This window comes from Anoplopoma fimbria, chromosome 12, assembly GCF_027596085.1.
Source record: "Anoplopoma fimbria isolate UVic2021 breed Golden Eagle Sablefish chromosome 12, Afim_UVic_2022, whole genome shotgun sequence".
Taxonomy (NCBI): domain Eukaryota; kingdom Metazoa; phylum Chordata; class Actinopteri; order Perciformes; family Anoplopomatidae; genus Anoplopoma; species Anoplopoma fimbria.
This window is the reverse complement of record NC_072460.1, coordinates 10132141-10151917: the sequence shown is the minus strand read 5'-3', so window position 1 is coordinate 10151917 and position 19777 is coordinate 10132141. Positions and strand designations below refer to the sequence as shown.

General features: G+C 38.0%; 2 protein-coding genes across 4 annotated transcripts; one reads left to right on the top strand and one right to left on the bottom strand.

Moving 5' to 3' along the window:
- Positions 1-27: 27 nt before the first annotated feature.
- si:ch211-112c15.8 (tumor necrosis factor receptor superfamily member 1A) lies at positions 28-6597 on the bottom strand. Its single transcript, XM_054608658.1, is given in 9 exon segments — positions 28-290; positions 292-593; positions 2944-3046; positions 3324-3361; positions 3991-4158; positions 4391-4557; positions 5590-5638; positions 6472-6486; positions 6585-6597. Coding segments are annotated over 9 exon segments (936 nt in total). The 3' UTR covers positions 28-209.
- Positions 6598-10799: 4202 nt separating this feature from the next.
- Positions 10800-19398, top strand: LOC129099749 (zinc finger protein 362-like). 3 transcript variants are annotated; one of them, XM_054609109.1, is made up of 9 exons: positions 10800-10888; positions 12772-12835; positions 13156-13390; positions 13766-13909; positions 14267-14582; positions 15112-15336; positions 15658-15736; positions 15920-16078; positions 17177-19398. In XM_054609109.1, exons 2-9 carry the CDS (start codon positions 12773-12775, stop codon positions 17291-17293), a joined length of 1338 nt encoding a protein of 445 aa, XP_054465084.1. In that variant the 5' UTR covers positions 10800-10888; position 12772; the 3' UTR covers positions 17294-19398. The 3 variants fall into 3 exon arrangements, with proteins under 3 accessions (XP_054465084.1, XP_054465083.1, XP_054465082.1); XM_054609108.1 differs by having other exon boundaries at positions 13129-13390; XM_054609107.1 differs by having other exon boundaries at positions 10844-10888; positions 13129-13390; positions 13766-13870.
- The last annotated feature ends 379 nt before the right edge of the window (positions 19399-19777 follow it).

Below are 19777 nucleotides of genomic sequence, written 5' to 3'. Positions count from 1 at the left end.
GGAAATACCCCAATTGTAATTGGGCCTATCAGCATCTCCACAGTGCTCTGTACTGCCATTTAACTCTCAGCTTGATTGCAATATACATTTACATTACTCAGTATGAGTTATTTGTGACATAAATGCAGTTTTCTGTGGTTGCACCATGTAGTACAGTTAGAAACGTCTGGCATCCGCTGTTGAACACATTAATGTTCACATGTGCAGCCTCAGTTGTCCTGCGATGCCCCTTTGAAACCATGGTCTGTGTAACTTCTGCAGGCTGTGAAACCTTCAGTTCAGGCCTGCCAGCTGTAGCTTCTCTAGACTTTCTTGCAGGAGCTGGGCACAGCCAGATAAATCCATGTAGTGCAAGGCAGAGAAGACGTCGTTCAGCCTCGCAGAGGAACACTGGCTCCACAGCCTCAGCATCTGGTACTGCCTCTCTATGGAGCCCAGACCCAAACCGGCCTCCAGCTCCACCCGCTCCAGCTGCTGATCAGTGAGCGAGAGCAGACGCAAGAACTCCTTCCACCTACGCAGGGGCACCTCCTTGATAATCGCATAGAGGACGATGGCCGGCCACTGATCCGATTGCGAATGCTGTCTGACGGCTGAAAGAAGAGAATGCAGACAAAAAGAGGACACTGAAAACTCTGCTGTGGAAAAGGTCAGCTACAAGAGCCTGCTGTCTGTGAACCCAGATACAAACTAAACCATAAAGGTCATCAAGATAAAGAAACTGTCCAATGGCATTTGAGTATACCATGCGAGAAGAGGACTACATTAATTATTGTAAAGTTCAGGTACTATTGAAGTCTAGTTAGCACTTAGTATTCAGTGACCTGGGTGCAGTTTTGTTATAATGTGTCAACCTAATAAAATTTCCCTGAAAGTTAAAGCAGAGGAGATAACCACCATGTCTATGTTATGAAAGGAAATACAGAAGACAATCCTTACCACAATGCCAACAGCACTACAAACACAAGGGGGTTTTCAGCTTGATCACAAGTGCCAGACACCATAACGTGATGTCATGAAAAACAGGAAACGCAGTAGTTGTTCTAAAAGTAGAATTTTACTTGAATTTCAGAGGTTTACCTGGCAACATAGACCTGTATCAGGCAATTAGTAAGTTACAATTTAAATGTTATTATTTAGAGTGAAGCATGGATCTACCGCACTTTGCTTCAGATAAAGGAAACTAATCAAATCAAAGCTTCAGAGAATAAGCAATAGAAATGTTAAAATCTACGTGGCTTCATCAACCTTTCCCACTTCTATTACTATAAATAAAATCTGAACATGTGTGGATGTGGACAATTTCAAAGAGGTTGAAATATGATGTTTACGGGTGCAAATTGTTCACAGTTAAGTGACGTGCACTCATTATCTGATTTGCCATTTCCTCTAATGTTGAATTGCTGACGAAAAAAGTGAAAAAGTGAGGGGGCGTCCTGTTTCCCAGTTTCCACTTTGACACTGTGGGCCACAGGGCTGATCAATGATAACTAGTGTGCTAAACAAGCAGAGGTGTCACTAGATGTTTGGCACAAGTGACATGATGACAAGTGATGCTGCAGTTGAGATGGGTTAAACGCTAAGAGCAAAGCTGAAAAAGCTGTACCGGATCAAATAAAATAAAACAAAACATTATAAACTCTTTCCTTGTGAGCTGACACTGGAATTGCAATAATTTAACAAAGAATCTACACCTTGCAAGAGGCCTAATTCAGATGAAGAGAGAGTCCAACGCTTTTGGAGAACAGGAAACAGAGGAAATGTACAAAAGGTTTACCACTTGGTGAATAGAGTTGTTTTTAAAGAAAGTAAGTATTGCATGAATCAAAATGCATCCATGAACAATAAAACTAAAATGTTTGTGGTTGTCATTATAAGACGGTAGACGTTAGACAAAGGTAGATGGTGATTGAGAGAGGGTTTGTTGTTGACAAATTGACATTTAACAATACATTATCATACTTCGGAAAAATAATAGTGATAATAGTTGAGGGATTGAGTTGGTAAATCAGATACAACTGAAACTTTACCTTGAATCGGTAGGTGTTCCAAACTAACTAGAACTCCCAGCATCAATGTTAGAGCAGCATTATTTGTATTTGAAGTATCAATACTCGCTAACCATCACCTATAAAGGAGTTAGTTTCTTGCTCAAGGACACTTCACTTCAGCAGAGTGGATACTTCCAGTTTTTGCCCTAATTTAGACCTTCGACAATTGCATACCTTTTATACAACTTCTTTCTAATCTATTTAAACGTGCTCTCTGAGATCTCAGAGAACATGTATCTATTTCACATTCTCCTATACTTCTTTTTTTCAAATAGGAAGTTTGAGGTAGTTTGCTCCTTCTTTCTTCAAATTACCAGTTTATCTTTACTACCAGCTCACCTCACAAATATTGTTCCATAACCCCTCCTGAAGAAATCTTGACTTGACTCTATTGTTGACCAGTTTCACAAATATTTCTTTGCAGTTGTAGAGAAAGTAGGTTATTACTTTCAAGAAGCAAAATGTTTCTTTTATAAATATGAGTCTGCTTTCACATCTAACCACAGTATGGAATGTACTCTGCTTAAAGGGGGTGATGATTACATTACTGTTTGATTCAGTAGATCATAACACCTCTGAGCTGCCTTTTACTTTTATGCATGTCTCCTATGATGCTATTGACATCATTGTTGGTAGCAGTGATCATATCATGAGATGACCTCTGACCTTCCATTTTAAAGGGGAAACCCGAGATCAAAGCCTTGGGTAACTCCATGGCCTAAATATGAAATTGCCGTTTGCCACAAAGTAGTCCCTGTCCATTTTTTAGCACAATTTTAAATGCACCAGGAGAGAAACAGTTACATCAAACATCACAAAATATTGAAAAATTGCCCAACCCAGTCTTTCACAGGCTGTGCATTGTAGCCGGGCATCAAATACTTAATCTTACCTTTGTGTTCAGCGTCTAGAGGACTGATGTGGGCTGGATGTTCTGGCATGGCTGGACTCTGACTGAGAGTCATCATAGGAGTATTCTCAGATATGTTTAATGTCTTGAAAGGACAAAAAAGAAAGAGGAAATCAAAATCGTTGTTGCAACCACATCTCTTAAATGTTAGAGAGTGATGGCTGAAATTCTTCAGTATTTCTAAATCACAAAAAAAATAATATCATAGCTTTGGTTCAATTTCACTATAAAATGTGATCAACATTTCACCTTTGTTCTTGTTTGTTCTTGTTTTACAAAGCCCTCTGACTGTCCACCTACAGTACTGCTACAATCTAGATCTGAATCTCAACAGAACACAAAATGCGTAAATGAGCACAAACCAGCGTGTCCGGGCTGCTGCCTTGATGACTGCTTTGTTCTGTGTGGAGGAAAGCAGATATTATCAGTAAGCTTCCTGCTTGAATGTGCTCAGTAGAGAAAGCACATTTATTAAAAACAAGACAATCAGTTAAAAATATATATTTTGGTTTAACACTGAAAATGCTGCATATCTACAAACAAATATTTGTCCACTATGTGTGAATCTCTCCAACTACCAAACCCCCAAGCACCAGTGTGTAGCTACTTCTATTACTGTGAGCAGTGGAAAGTACTTAGATACTTTACTTAAGCACGAGTAACAATACCACAAAGTAAAAACACTCTACTATAAGTAAAGGCCCTGCATTCAAGTACAAAATATTTCCAGCAAAATATATTGGAAGTACTAATGTTTTGCCATAATGGCTGATGGCGGTGTCAAATTATTATGTATTATAATGTGGATTGTCTTCAAAGATTGAGTCTTGTGTAAGAAGCACTTCAATGTTCAGTTTAGTTAAATACATAACACTGTGTCATATTTACAAGCTAATCATACATTTTTTAATGTAAAATATTGATCTCTAAAATAACTTGAAACTTGAGCTGTACAGAGTCAAGTAAAGTACAAGAACTACAAAACTGTACTGAAGTAAATATGCTTGGATACATTCCAACAGTGGTTACCGTTGAATCTGGGGTCCTCGAGAGGTGGCTGAAGGTCTTTATTCACGCTCCAGCAGAGACAACTGTCTGGATATCTGAAGGGGCTCCTGGCGAAGAGCAGCAGGAGCCAAAGGAATAACAGAAGTATCACCAGAACCACCACGAGAATCAGCCCGTGCATTTCATTCGCTGATATGGACACACAGAAACACTGACATCATTCTACTGCCCATCAAATCTAATTGATCAGCTCTGTATGATCCACAGGATAGCTTGAATAATACTAACTTACTAAAATATCCACAGCTTATGTGAGTATAAAGTATGTTTGGGCATACGGATCACAAAACTACAAAACCATGGAAAGGTGAGTTATTCTGTTGTGTCATTTGTTAAAGTACAGTACATAGTTAGCACTAACAGTGACGTGGAAATGGATCCACAACAGGATGATTTGATTTGATGGTTCTTGCAGCTGTAGATGTAGATGCAGATGCAGATGCAGATGCAGATGTGGTTGCAGCCGTGGAAGAATTTGTAAAAAGTGAAAATGGACATTTCTTCTGGCATTCTGACGATTCCAAACAGCTGAAAAATAGACAACACAGGATTCTGACAACACATTTATCCATTGCTTTTTATCTTTTAAGTCTTAAAACAGTAGTCAGGAGCCCATATGAACATAAAATATTTTACATTTTAAAATGGACGTTAAAAGTCCCTTAATGATGTAATCAAACTTGTGTTTGCCTGGAGAGTGTCTCCCTGCTGAGCTGAAGAGGAGGGATAGCATAGTAACAAAAAAGATGGAGATTTGTGTCCTGCGGATTCTGTCCCTATCTGCTTAGATTAAAAATGCATTTGAAAGTGATCTTCCAATGGTCAGTATGAACAGAAGGAATAGTTAGAGCAAAAACTGTTTCAATGATTCTTAAGGGCACCTGACTATTGTTATCCTGTCATGTGTGTGCAGTGTTGAAATTATTAATTAATGACTTATGGATCAAGATTAAAAGGCTGTTAAAGAAAAATAAGTTGTCCGTGTACTAAAAATGTCCGCCCAACAATAAAAAAAAATGTTTTAACTAATCTAAACAGCATAAAGCCAATTATAACATTTGAAAAGCTTGAGTCAACAAATAGTTTAATTTTTTGCTTGATTAAACTATTGAAACAATTAATTATCTACATTTTACTGTAAAGATGTCTGTCAATTAACTAAGAAATTGATTCAGCTTTAGTTTCAACCTTACAGATGTTTTTGTCAGGCTTGGTCAAGTCAACATGACAGAGAAAGCGATACACAGTATATACACAAACAAACTCCTAACTCTAGTTGCAAGCTGTATAATAAAAAAATCCATCTACTCCGATACTAAAATGATAGAAGAGCCTTTCAAAATAAATTGTTAACAATAGAATGAAAAATATACTGAATTTAGTGTGCCAAAATGTTTTACACAGAATACATAAATCATACAATTTTTAAAAAAAGGAACAATTATGATAGTAAGTATTACAGAGAAAAAGGTTAAATAAAGCAAATGTTCTGTTTGTGTGCACCAAATTAAATCCAAATAAGTCTGTTTAAGACAGCTATCATATTGTAAGATCTCCTACCTTTGGCAGGGCTGGCACTTCTTTTTGAAGTCAGGATAAAGATCAAAGTCTGAAAAAATGTGAGAGTTCAAAGAATTCTATGTTCACTTTAGGGTTTATTATATTGAATAAGCCAGGATAATAATCAATATGGCAGCTGTGATTGCCAGTTTAGCGCTTTAACTCCCTTTGCCTTCACTTACGTTTACAATAGTCACAGCTGCAACTCGAACAATCACTGGAATCATAGGAAGCCTTGGAGAAGTATCCCCGCTTACAGTCACATTCCACATCACTTATACTGGTGCAGCTCTTTTTTTTCACCTCATAATCTGGGAAAACATCAAAACACAGTGTTTCTCTCTCAATCCACAGCATTTAACACTTAGTCCTGAACAAGATGACCAGAGGATTACATGCTGTAGAATAAGATCGAGACCCTTTAACCTGTTAGATTTAACAGATTTAAAATGGGAATGTGATTCAGTGTATGAATTCACACGTTGCCTTCACAGAACAAAGTCTCTAATCTCAGATATATTGCCTAAACCTGCTACTTTGCACTACATTTTAATTTATCAAAGATAAAAATGTTCCTTTGATCCCCAAAAGTGAAAAATCAGCATGAAAAGAGCGGAGTGTTAGCTGCAACAAAAAAACATCATATTTTAATTTAAAGAAAATGTCGATCCAATTAAGTATCTCGGTCAAATGCAATTTACATAATATCCCACAAGCGGTCGGTGTGTGTTTCTATTGCTTTATAATGGTATTTGAAAAGATACTTACTGCCACATGAGCCACACTTATGGCATTCTTTTACAAAGTTTTCTAATGCTGTGAATTTGCCATCGCTGCATTCTTTACATCTGTGCTTTGCGACTTGATCATCACAATCCTCACCGACTTTATGATATCCTGGGAAACAGTGGGAGAAAGGGAATGAGTTGATATGTGGTTAATCCAATAAATCTGTAATAGACAAGGTCATTGCATACCGCCTCTGGTTAACTTACCAGCAGGGCACATGTTATAACATAGATCCCCCTTTTGTTCTGTAACCTCTCTTTCACTCTGTCCAGTGGAAAGGTAGGCAAACATCAATACCTAAAACAAAAGATAAGGTTTCAAGTCGTTGTGGGTAGGAAGATGCTCACAAATCAACTGACACATTGCCACTACAGATGCCATATAAAAGGACAGCTGTAGAGGAAAAGTGGCTCAATACGACTCATCAAGTAATTCCATCGGCATCTTTTGTTTTTGGATTTCCATGCGCTTAAGATATCAAACAGGTCTCCAAGTTATTTAATATTTATATTCAATTACTTTACATCCATGCCATAAATAAACAAATACTCTAAAAATGCAAAAGAGAGGAAAAGAGACAAAAAAAGTACATGAACTTTACTCTATGCTGCTGTAAGCCTGCAAATTACCCCGCTGAGGGACTAATAAAGGATTATCTTATCTTATTTTATCTTATTTTATGAATGGGGATTTGTCCATTTTTTTTAAATAGAACAGAAAAGTTTGCCAGAACTTATTGAAGTTCATTGATCTTAACTTTCTTGGAGACCACCCTGAATGTGGATTAATAACAGTTTAAAAGGGTATCAAAAACCCCTGTTCAAACAATATGGCAGTGGGTGCCCGGGTCACACCCTCATTTTTAACAATTCATACCCACTCCTGAAAAAAGATGGAGCCTTTGAAGTAGTAAAAAAACGTGAAGCGACCCACGCCTTATGCATATTGATGAGGAATAAACCTAACCCTTGCTAAACACCAAGACATTTCTGATATTTGTCTCTTCCCATTGTTGCTTCATGTGATCAAAAAAAGGAGATGGATGGTTTGTCTTGCATAAAATAGATACTACACACTTTTGCAGTATAGGGCAATTTCCAAACCCTCAGAAAACTGAAAGAAATAATACTTTTTTTAACCTGCGTGCCGAGGAAGTTAGACAAGGGTATGCTGAACTCTGTGGGCAAAAATGATCTTCTCTAAAGGGGTCCTTTACACAGGTCATTCCTTGCTTACCCATTGTTGGGTGGCAGCAGGGAACAAATCAAAGAGCTCAGTGTAATTGGGTTGCGGGATTGTTGTCCAGTGATCACTATTTTTACAGAGTTTAATCTGCCAGCCATTGTGAAACAAGCACTTGCATCTTTTGGTCACAGATAAATTAATCTTATTGCTGAAGCGATTAATCAATTAATCAACCAAATTATTATTCATTTTTTCAACCAAAAGTGAATAATAATTGCAAAAAGTCTGTGAATTGAGTTTCTAAAAATTAAAAGTTTTCTGTTTGTCTTTTATGACAGTAGATTGAATATCTTTGGGCTTTAGACTACTGATCAAACAAAGAAAGTCATCTGATATTCTACAGACCAAATGAATACTCAAATAATCCGTGGATCAAACAATAGCGTAGATAATCCCAATAATCAGACAAATTTATTAGGTTATTAAATGTGTAGACTTTGCTGCTCCAGAGTTGCAAGATCATGACAGAGAACCACCATTAATCATCCACATATAGCTTCTTGACACCTCGCATCGAAATTACAACCTTGGTGTTTTGCATAAACATCTAAGAAGCAACATGCTGTGCTTCAATGTTAACTCTTAAAAACTGAAACCACCAGTGAGACTATATGTATATACTGTCTATATCTCTCTCTCAGTACTCCAAATCTTCTCGAGTCACCAATGCTCTAAAGTGATTAATGTCACCAAAGAATACACACATGACAAGTTCTTTAAATAAATATAGGCATTTCAATTTGAATCAAAGCATTTAACTGGGTTTATTTAGCGAATAATGTATTTTTGTTTGGTCACTTTCATGGTAACTGCAATACAGAGACAACAGCTACTGTAACGATGAGTGATGATGATGTCAAGTCCACTCATAGAAGCTAAATCATCCCTGGAACAACCGTGAAAGGGATCCAAATAAACCATCTGATTTGAATTACTCACCAAAACAAAATCCATGGTGAAAGAGTAGACCGTGAGGAATTAAGAAATCAACTTTAGATGAGTGTTAATCTCATGTGAAAAACAAAAATTTAGAGGATCACAAAACAGACATCACCAGGCGAGGACAACACCAAAATCACCCGAAGGATGACGAATTCTGACTTTAAGCCATCAGTAAATTTCCTCCTAAGCTGAGTCAAATAAAGTGTTAAAGGAAGCCTGTGTGTGTTTGTGTGTCAGAGCTGTCAGTTCTTTGAAATCCTTTGAGAAGTGGTGCGAGAAACAGGAAACACAGTGAGGTCATGTAACCCCGCGTAGGCAACGTCAATGAGTTCCTCCGCCTGATCGTTTCCTATAATTCCCCTGCACAGCTGACATAATCATTTTACGTACATCAGAATAATTTATGGGCGGGATACAGTGTTTGGATGTAGGTGGTGGTGGTGGTGGTGGTGTGTGTAAAAAGAGGGTGGGTACACTCGATATACTAGTCACATTAGCGGCTATGATGCAACTCTATTTTCCTTTTCTTCATAAGCGAGACTAAAACAAAAGATACAAATATAGATGAGATTGTAGGAAGGTATCGGATTGAGGATCACTCAAGTACAGCAAACTGAATCCCTGATCAGCGGGACGAATATTAATGAAAAATCGAACAGACATGAAAGTCTAATTGACTGCCTTCGAACACACATTAAAATAAGGGGATACCATATATACTGCAGTAAACCTCACCTGGGTGAGTGTTCAATGGAAAAATCTCTGTCTTGGCCTATTAATGTATGTATATATACCTTATATATATAAGCAATATGGACAGTAACATATATATGTAACAACAGGCTAAATGATTTATTTACTTTCTTACAAAAGTTAATTGAAATTAGGATTTTAACCAGCTTTATGGATTGAAGTCTCGATTTTTTGGTTTGTTTGTTTCATGGCCTGACACTGAGATTACATTTGAATTATGTCTACAACTGTTCAGTAACTAAGTGAAATAATGATTTCAATTCAGATGTTTTATCACGAAACAATATTTAAATGGCATGGGGCACCTACAAGATGTGAGTATGTAATACTGACAGATCGATGGTGCATGGCAGAAAGGAAGTGCACATTAATTACTTGCTCAAGATAAAACCGTCCTCAGTCCATCCAGTAAGTATTGATTTGGATATTTGGAGGTCAGAAGCCGTCTAGACGTGACAGTTACGATTGAGATAAATGTGGCTGAATATCAAATGTTATAGAGGTCGAAGCTACATATAACTGTAATTTCAACACTGTCTCAATAACGCAAGTCCCAAAACATTCCTGTTTGACAGAGAAATATGGTGATTGAAATGCTGTTAAAACATTGTCTTTGAAGTTTTAACTCAACTTAATGTTGACACTACAGTAGTTATAATGTGTGTATATATAGTCTTTAGACAGTATACGGTCCACAGTAAAGTCTGCACATAACCTTGGTATATAAAGAAACACATGGCTCAGAAGGTAAGGTTTTATCTGGTAAAATAAAGAACAATATTTGAGCTGCTAATATCTTATTGGGAGTTTACAGATGACTTTTGACTTATTAGATCGGGATACATGTATATATAAGTTTTAACTATCATTTTGATTGCTTCATTTTGTTTTTGGAGTAGGCTGCTTTTTTCCCCCTCCACATCATTTTAGAAATATTATAGTTATTACTTCACTGCATGTATCTGTCTGGGACTGTCCTTGTAGTATTGTAGGATTTCACATAGCTATTATGAAACAGATGGACTGAAAATATGATGCATATTGCAAATGAAAATACCCAACGACATCACTTTGAGTAGTTGAAGTAATTTAACCTCTGAAATGAGATATTTTGTCGTATTTAACCATTTTTTTCTTTAGATATTTTCGGTATATTTAGCAGCCAGTACTTGACTAAAGTGACCTTTTGGATGCAGCGGGCTATTTTTCTTTGTAATGGGAGTATTTTTACACTGTGGCGTTGCTATTTTAGGACTTCCACCCCTGCGGATCTGTCGGCTAAATCCAACCCAGACAACGCGCAGAAATAACGTTATTAGATTAATCATACATGCGGTGCCCATTTAACGTTATTAGAGCAGGTCATCGTGTAAAAAAATATCCAAAACAACATTAGCTGAATTCCTCCCTCTGTGTCTGTACTGCACTGAGCCTGCAGCAGCAGCACCCAGAAGTGAACAAAGCGACCCGGAAGCGGTGGTCCGACTGGGAAGCAGGCAGAAAGAACATCAACCTTTTATATTATAGCTTAGCCTACGAGCAAGACAATAATCTGCAATCGGAACGCCAGGTATTTGTGCATGTCTGTTCGTGTCTTCGCTGCTGTGCATTTTCTCCTTAGATGCGTGCAATGTGCACAAAAATGCAATTTGCTGTCCTTTGATTCGTCCAAAAGTTGCAGAATGTGTGTGGGGGAAAAAAAAGTGAAATGTGGTTGAGATGGCACAGCGTTTTTTTTTGTGGGGGGGGAGAAGGGACATTGTGCGCCGGGTTCATTATGACCTTAACGCGTTGCTACGGTTGTTTTAATCGCTCTGGGTTTGGGTCGAGCCTGCATCTTGTCCGTTTCCGTGCTGTTTTTTTTTTTTTTTTTTTTTTTTTTTTTTTTTTTGCTTGCAGGGCATGGTTGTTGTAGGAAGTGTCAGTTTTTTTTAAGAGCTGGGGGAGGCCGGGCTATTCAAACCTGCTATTCGCCGTAAACAATCATTCATGCCTTTGACATGATAAACACACCTTTGTGTCGGCGGCGGGTCGCTTCTCCTTCGCTCCCCTTCGCGATTACATGTTCATGCTCCTACATTTTTTGGGGGGTCTGCAGAATATGGCGTCCCGCCTTATAAAAAATAAGGGCTGCCATTTTTGTTTCTCTTTTGTCTGGAAATGTTTAAAGAAAACTGTCTGAGAATGTCTGAGTCGCACCGGGGAGGGTCGATCCGCTTAAAAAAAAAAAAAAAAAAAAAAAAAAAAAAAAAAAAAAAACCTCCTTCAGTCCGGATCGTGAGATGCTGTCAGATAGCCAACATGTCCCAGAAGTCAAAAGAATGGAAAGTTGTTTTTGTTTCATAGCGTTTCTGTGAACATTTGAAATAGACGTCCACACGACTGAGGCTCTGTCACACTGTTGCCTTTTGTTTTATTTTTGTGATACAATATTTCTAGGCGACATTTAATATTTGACCTGTGTTAACTTAAAAGTGACAGTTTTGGCTCATGGTCACACTGTAGCCTATGACTAATTTACACACGGGGTTATTAACATTATTTTTTAACATTAACATATTTACAGATTGTTCCACCTTTTGAACTGCAGCTTTAAGGTCCTAATCTGCAGGTGGAGTTTGTCAATGATAACTGAGGAAGACCGTGATATTTGGATGAAAGCCAGAAACTATTTAATAAGTGTAATAACTCTAATTAATATAATTTTTTTCAAACTATGCATTTCCAAGTTCTGTTTAAATTCAATTTTAGTCTAAAAAGGTAGTTAAATGTTTTTGTTTTTTTTGTCAAAAGTATTTGATTTATTTAAGTTATTTAAGCCAATAAAACCCAAAGCCAACATAACATTTACCTAATTTTTTCGGTTTACCCAACCTCCTTTTTTTACTTACCTATCAGTAAAAATGCAAAAAAACCTTTTTATTTGTCCTTCAGGAAATTGGAACAAATATATATTAATGAAAGCCCTTTTTAAATATTAATAACTTCTATGGAGCTTCCTATTAAATATACCCCAGTTGCTCGTTATTGTGCAACCAGTGCAGTGAAACTTGGCTCTTCCAATAATTAATTTTTGGTCTAGAAAAAGGTTTCAAAATCTTTCCTCAGTGGATGAGTGGAGCAGTTTGAACACCATGAATTCTAAGTCATGTGATTAAGCATGGAAGTAGATGCAAAGCATATGCATATGTGTTGGAAACTAAATAAACATAAACAGCAATTTGGTGCCAAAGGAAACCACTCATCCTTTTGTACTGTCATTTTTTTTTCTTCCCAGTTAATGTCTGCCAGTCTGTAACATCGTACACACTGCCTGTAGAAGAACAGTTAAGAAAATTTAGAGATTTTGCAAAACATTGGTTTGTTTCACAAACCCCTCTCTGATCCGGACTGAGGCTCAAGAAGTATAACTTGACTTTTGAATGTGACTAAAATCCATTTTATTAATTTCAGGATGGCAGAGCCTCGATTTAACAACCCGTATTTCTGGCCGCCACCTCCATCCATGCCAGGCCAGGTAAGTCCACTCATCACGTGTAATTAGTGTGACATTTCCGCCTTTCATTGCCATTTGTTTCCATGTGTGAATGTCTTTTCAGCCATTCAGCACCAGTCTGTCAGTCAAACAACCTCTCAGAGTGAGAATCCTTCACAGGTCTTTCTCGTAGATAAAAAAAATAAAAAAGTAATAATTAAACTTGTACTGTGTGCTGGTCCGTGTTTTCTTTCCTGGGATGTGTTTATGGGGCGTGAATGACATTCACACACGGTGGCTGTTTTCTGTTGAGCATGACCCGTTAACCCTTTCAGCTGGATAACCTGGTGCTCATTAACAAGATTAAGGAGCAGCTGATGGCTGAGAAGATCCGACCCCTGCACCTGCCGCCTACCTCTACCCCATCCCAGCAGTCTTTGCTGGTGCCCACCTCGTCCCCGGACGGCAGCGCTCAGCACGTCATGTCGGTGCCTAAGTCCCAGTCGCAGCAGGTGCAGGGCCACCACCAGCAGCCACAGGGCTCAGGACAACCGGACATTGCTCTACACGCTCGTCCTGCATCCAGCTCTGGGCAAGGTAAAGTCTTCACTTTGTTGTTTGTAAAACTGGCAAGCATATAGAGTTTGGGTATTTTTACTGTAACTAAGTATCATTTTTTTGAAACATGTGCCAACGTATATCAAAAAATGTAAAACCATACTAAGCCCTAGTAGTCTGTGGATTTGTTATCTATCTGATATGTATTTTGAAATTCTCCAGTCGATTTTCTCTCTTAAATAATTTGAATGAGGACCTCAGATTTTGCAGATGTGACGGTCTATTTAGACTACAGTTGTTGACTTTGCATTGTGTGGTATTCTCACACATGAGCATTACAAAGTCTAAAGGTCTATCTAAATGAAGACCATTAACTCTTCACGGATTAAAATGCCAACACCTGTCAACTTCCAGATGGAAATATGGACGACAAGTCAGCAGTGAAGGCCAAAGGGTTGTGGGAAGACTGGCACATGAGACAGCTCAGCGAGCAACAGGGCAGGATCAACCATCGCTCAGGTAGTGCAGCCACATGGTCTCTGTGGTCTGTTGACATGGGTAAATAACAGCAACAAAAAAAAAAAAACTTGAGATGTGTATAACATATAACACTAGCAAAAATAAATACAGACTTGATAGTTAATTTCACTGTGATGTGTTCCAGAACTTAAACATGTTTTAGGAGTCTGCTAACAGATCATTATATCATACAGAAATTAATGGAAACAAATGGCTCTTTTGGATAGTAGGAAATATTCATTGAAAAATGTAAAACTGTAAAGCATGCGATCAAAATTGGATTTCAAAAACGTACCTGTGTACCAAACATGTAAATCTGTAGCACTTCTCTCATGTCATGTGTAGAGTTGTGGTAGGTGTTTGCCTTAAAAATGGGTCTGCTTTTCGTTTCCAAAGGTCTGGCTCCTTCATCCCGACCTGATAGCCACAACACCTCAGAGGCTCTGACCCCGACGACTCCAACCTCCAGTCAGAACCGCCTGGGCGGTGCCCCCTCTGTGAACATCATCTCTGGGCTGGCCAGCGGTCCTGGCATGGACCACATGAAAGTTGGAGGCCTGGCTGGACTGTTGGGCCCCCCACCCAAGGCAACCCGTGGACGGAAGAAGATCAAAGCTGAACACTCGACTGGTCCTCTGCTGGTGGTGCCCTACCCCATCCTAGCTGACCAAGGCTGTGTCACTGTGGCACCCAAAGAGGGCAAAACCTACAGGTTGGCATGGGAGGCTGTGAATATTGTCTTCAAATTTTACTGCAGCACAGGGGGAAGGATATTTTTCCTTTTAGTGCTGGCCTTGCAAAGCAAATATGGAAATTTAATTGCGGTCTACAACAGATCAATAGGGATTTGCCTGAGACAAGTTGGGTTTTAAGTAGCCTGTAGATGATTGAGATGTGGTCCTCCTTACTGAGACATCAACATGAACCCATATTTTACCTGATTGGATTCACTCAGTGGACTGTCAATTGATCTTTGTCCCCTATTACCCCCTGAAATACTTTGTAGGATACTAAACCATTATCGATTTGTTCTTTTTTTTAATCAATCAAGAATTAAACTCTACTCTGACTTTGGTTGGGTCTCAGTGCTACTGCTTTATAATTATGAATCTGAATTGTTCTTGTTCTGGTTTATGTCTTGAAAATGACTGAGGTAGTCTTGCTATTGTCAAAACAATGGTTTCTATACCACCCTTAACTGAGCTAATTTTCTATTCTTGTGTCTTGTTTTTGTCACCAAGATGTAAAGTGTGCCCGCTCACCTTCTTAACAAAGTCAGAGATGCAGATTCACTCCAAGTCCCACACGGAGGCCAAACCACACAAGTGTCCCCACTGCTCCAAGACATTTGCCAACGCCTCCTACCTGTCCCAGCACCTGCGCATCCACCTGGGGATCAAACCCTACCACTGCTCCTACTGCGAGAACTCGTTTCGGCAGCTGTCACACCTGCAGCAGCACACCAGGTGGGTCCAGCTGTGAACACAAAGCAGGGGAAGCTGAGCTAGTGTGGGGGGGGGGAGGAGTAGGAGGAGCAGCTACTACTAACTCACTTTGCTAAATCTGGGAAACTCATATTACCATTATTTACATCATTTTGAAATGTGTTTTTTTCTTGCAGTGGACATCCCTTTACACTTCAGGCATATCATTTGGGGAATAAAATCTTGCCCCATTTTATTTGTGTATTTGTGTGGCTAGGTATTTTCTCTTTTTATATATTGGATGCATCAACGTTGTTACTTAAACTTTCAGCAAGAACCTTTTTTTTTTTTTTTTATCCACAGAATCCACACTGGGGATAGGCCTTATAAATGTGCTCACCCCGGATGTGAAAAGGCTTTTACCCAGCTGTCTAACCTCCAGGTCAGTATATATTCACACAACTGAATTCTGCCACAGTAGATATTAGAACAACGACTGGTTCATTACACTGAGGTCGACTACTACACAATGACAAATTTAGTTGAAAAACAAACAAACAGGTTAACTTCTTTTTAGGGCCGATGTCATAATTAACAACCTTTGTCTGTGTTTCTTCCCCAACAGTCTCACCAGAGGCAGCACAATAAAGACAAGCCGTATAAATGTCCAAACTGCTACCGTGCCTACTCAGACTCGGCATCGTTGCAGATTCACTTGTCAGCGCACGCGATCAAAAACGCTAAGGCCTATTGCTGTAGCATGTGTGGCCGGGCATACACCTCAGTGAGTAAACCACAGGTTATCTATATGTTATATTATGTATGTCAGGTTTTTCCAGTGTGCCTTCAGACGGACAGAGAAAAAGATGGCCTTTGATGTGACTGTTATCACTTCGCTTGAAATTAGCGGTTTCCTCCTTCTGATAATTATGTTCTTGCTGGCATTCAAACATACAGAAAAGAGGTGAATTCTTTTTTTTCTTTTTTTCTTTTTTATTGAAACGGTCCACTCCTTATTTTGGCAAACGGGGAGCTAAGAAGTACCAGTTCACTTGATCATTTTTTTAACTTATAAACTGGTTTTCAAGGTACAAATTTAATCTCTCATCCAGTCAAATCCAAATCTGCAAAATTTCTCTCTACGTCCGCCAGATTACTCTTGAGCTGAAACAATAAAAGTTTAAGTAGTCTATCGACATAAAATTAATTAACTTAATCAACTGTTTTGATCATAGAATAATTGTAATGGCATCTTTTAGGCAGAAATGCCAAATATTTACTGACAGCATCTAAAATGTGAATATTAGCTTTTTGTATTCATCATAATAATATGAATATCTTTGGGTTACAAATACTCCTAAATAGATTAGATGGGAGCCTCTCAACCAAGTGCCATTGAGGTGTAACAGTTTGTAGGTTAAATTTTAGTTTGCAGGAAAAAAAAGGTTATTTTGCCAATTAGAACCTTCAAAAATATGTTCATCTAAGATACAGCTTCTTTGGTGGTTTGTTGAAGTGTGAACAGTGGTCAGTCCAAAATATTTATTTTGGCTTTGTTCTTCAAAAGCCAGCACAGCCAATGTCTTCTTTGGTGAATTAAGCTTTTAAAAGCTTTCTACTAAATGTGTTGGAGTTTTTTTAGCTACAGTTGTTACATCTTGCTGAATTGACTGACTTCACATATATTTATCTAGAATGTCTTATTTTTGCAGGTACTCCGGGTTTATTTTCATTTCATATACAAGCAAAGAAAAAGGTCAAATTTCCTACAAATAAAATGTCAGTAAGCTGTAATGTGGGAAATGCAACTGTTATTGCTGACAAAGTCCTAATGGCAATAGTTAATTTCTGACTATTTGGATTGTTTTAATCTCTTTTGCAGGAGACCTACCTTATGAAGCACATGTCCAAACACACGGTGGTGGAGCACCTAGTGAGCCACCAGTCGCCTCAGAGGACCGAGTCCCCCAGCATCCCCATACGCATCTCCCTCATCTGAGCTCCCGGCCGCTCAGCAGCAGGTCGGATTCAAAGTCTATGTTAGGCTGGAGTTTACGAGGCCCTGAACCCACCGCCATCTACATAAGGCTTACATTAGCATTATGACAGCTGACATGAGCATTCAGTACCAGATTCAGTAAACAGGCTGCCTCCATCCATCTTGACACAGGCCGCCTGTCAAAAATGAGCACAGCGTTATTTTGTGAATGTAAAAAAATACAGCTAGATGTTGTCCGGAGGATCGAGTGGCAAATAATGTCTTGCGTCAGATTTAATAAGCACTTTCGTAAGCGTCATGTAAACTGCCGGATGCATTGGCCATCAGAAATGTTTTAGTTTTTGTTTTTATCTTTTCCTCTTCCATGAAATGGGTTTTCCAAAATGTGCCAGATGATATTTGCCCTTATAAAGAATTGAGAAAATGTTAAAAAATGTTTGCTGGGTGTATTCTGGAGACATCCAAAGATAATCTTAAAGCACTTTTAGGCCTTGTGGTTTTGGCTCAAATTGTTTCAATCTTGTTGGATGGGAAATGCAGGGCATTACTTGTGGCAGCTAAGAGTACTGTCTGTGTATAAATAACAGTCATTTTCTTTAACTTTTTTTGTTTTAACTCAGTTTGTGAAATTACACATTAACAGGGTCATCTAAATTTGAAGAAAGGCAATCGCTAGATGACAATTTAAACATTTAATGATTGTATTAGGAAGTTGCATTATTGACTTTGGAAGGCAAAAAGTAGAGCAACTTGGAAGGGAAGAAGGATGAATGTTTTTTTATTTTTTATTTCCAAAATCTTTCACTCCATATTTGACATTCACCTTTACGGCACCTTTATGATCATAACGTGATCAAAGAAACACTGTTTTTGACATTTATGTTCCCCTGACGCCCCATAAACTTGTGCCATATATGAACCTTATTTAGGTTTGAAGAGAAAGCAAATCTTGCCATAGCTTGTCTGCTTTCTCCGGTCAGTCAAGCTTTGACTATAAGGAGTATTAGAAGTTGAATGCATTGCACATGTATCCCGTGCCAGCTCTACTCTACTCATCCCTTCTTTAAAACACACTTCAGCTGAAATGAATTATCTTACCCAAGTGGTAAAATTTAAACCCAAAACATTGGACCAAAATGTGAAGTTATGTACAGCTACTCTGACCCAGTTAAGTTTCTTTTTTTAAACTTTAATAAGCTTTACCCATTTGGAATAAACTGCAGTACAAGTCATATTCCATAGGCCTATGTTATGAGTTTTGTGGAGGTGATGCTTCTCCTTTTTGATTTATTTTTTTCTCCTTTGTATTAATTTTTTTTGTACACAGTATTGTTTGTTGTATTTTTACTGTAACTTTAACCTCTGGATGGTACTAACAGAGTACCCTGTATTCTTCAGGGCACTTCAGAAAAAGGTGCTACAGCTAGACGTTACGTTTGAGATGGAACTGAGAATGATGTAAAATACATATACAGTATATAGTATGTTTTCAAAAGAATAAAAACCTATTACTCAAGCCACTGGCCTGAAAACAGACATTTACGCCAACAACAGACCCTGCCTCTTCAACTTAATCTCTCTTTTGAGATAATGGGAAAATGTACATGTTGCTGTACTGTAAAACATGTTACTCATTTATAGTACCTATTTTTTAGTTTTCATAAACATGCTCTGTTTGGGTTTTGTAAAAGTTTATGTATGAACTTACTGTAATTATTTTAGTCTACCCATATGTTATTAATATTCATGTTTTATATCAGTTATTTACATGTAAGCCTTAACTGTTTTATCATCCCATTTCCATAACTCTGTATTGTGTTCTGCAGTATTCAGTCGTGTAAACATTTTAATTTCTTTTCCTTCCGCATGGAGTTCCTGAGCTGTAATCTGTATGATAACTGTTTAACCCATGTTCTCTATGAAAAGATATTGCGTAGATTTATTACACTTTTTCCTGTCTTGCATTGTGGTTTCATATACAGTTTCTAGACAACTAAATATGCACAGCCAAGACTGAGAAGTTAAACTAAGGTTATCAATGTTTAAAAAAGGAAAACAAGCTTTGTATCTTTACCTTGTTTAATAAACAGACTGTTATAAATTCATCACTGAGTGCTTGTTTTATACAAAATAAATTTACCTGCCAACAGATATGTGAGCAGGAGGTAAAAAGAGGGGGGAGGAAACAAATATCACGTTTGTTATTTATTCACTTTTATTTATGAAAATATTTTTATTTAAAAATGTATTTACATGGATGCAACACAAGTCAATTTCTTGTCGATTAGATCTTAGTTTACATATCTGTTGCAAATAGGCTTTTGTTATTTGATGTGTGTTCACGCAGCAGCAGGATAAAGTTAAATACTTCATCATTTCAGGCACATTGTAGACAAAATAGACAACGTATACCACACTACAATTATATTATTAACACAAAATAATAAAAGTGTGAATTTAATTCCCATGTCGCACAGATCTCTT

Coding starts and splice junctions, on each gene's coding strand:
- LOC129099749 (XM_054609108.1), top strand. CDS start 12,773: ATGGCAGAGCCTCGATTTAACAACCCGTATTTCTGGCCGCCACCTCCA. Junction 12,836..13,128: donor CTCCATCCATGCCAGGCCAG/GTAAGTCCACTC, acceptor TAACCCTTTCAG/CTGGATAACCTGGTGCTCAT. Junction 15,337..15,657: donor CACCTGCAGCAGCACACCAG/GTGGGTCCAGCT, acceptor TTTTATCCACAG/AATCCACACTGGGGATAGGC.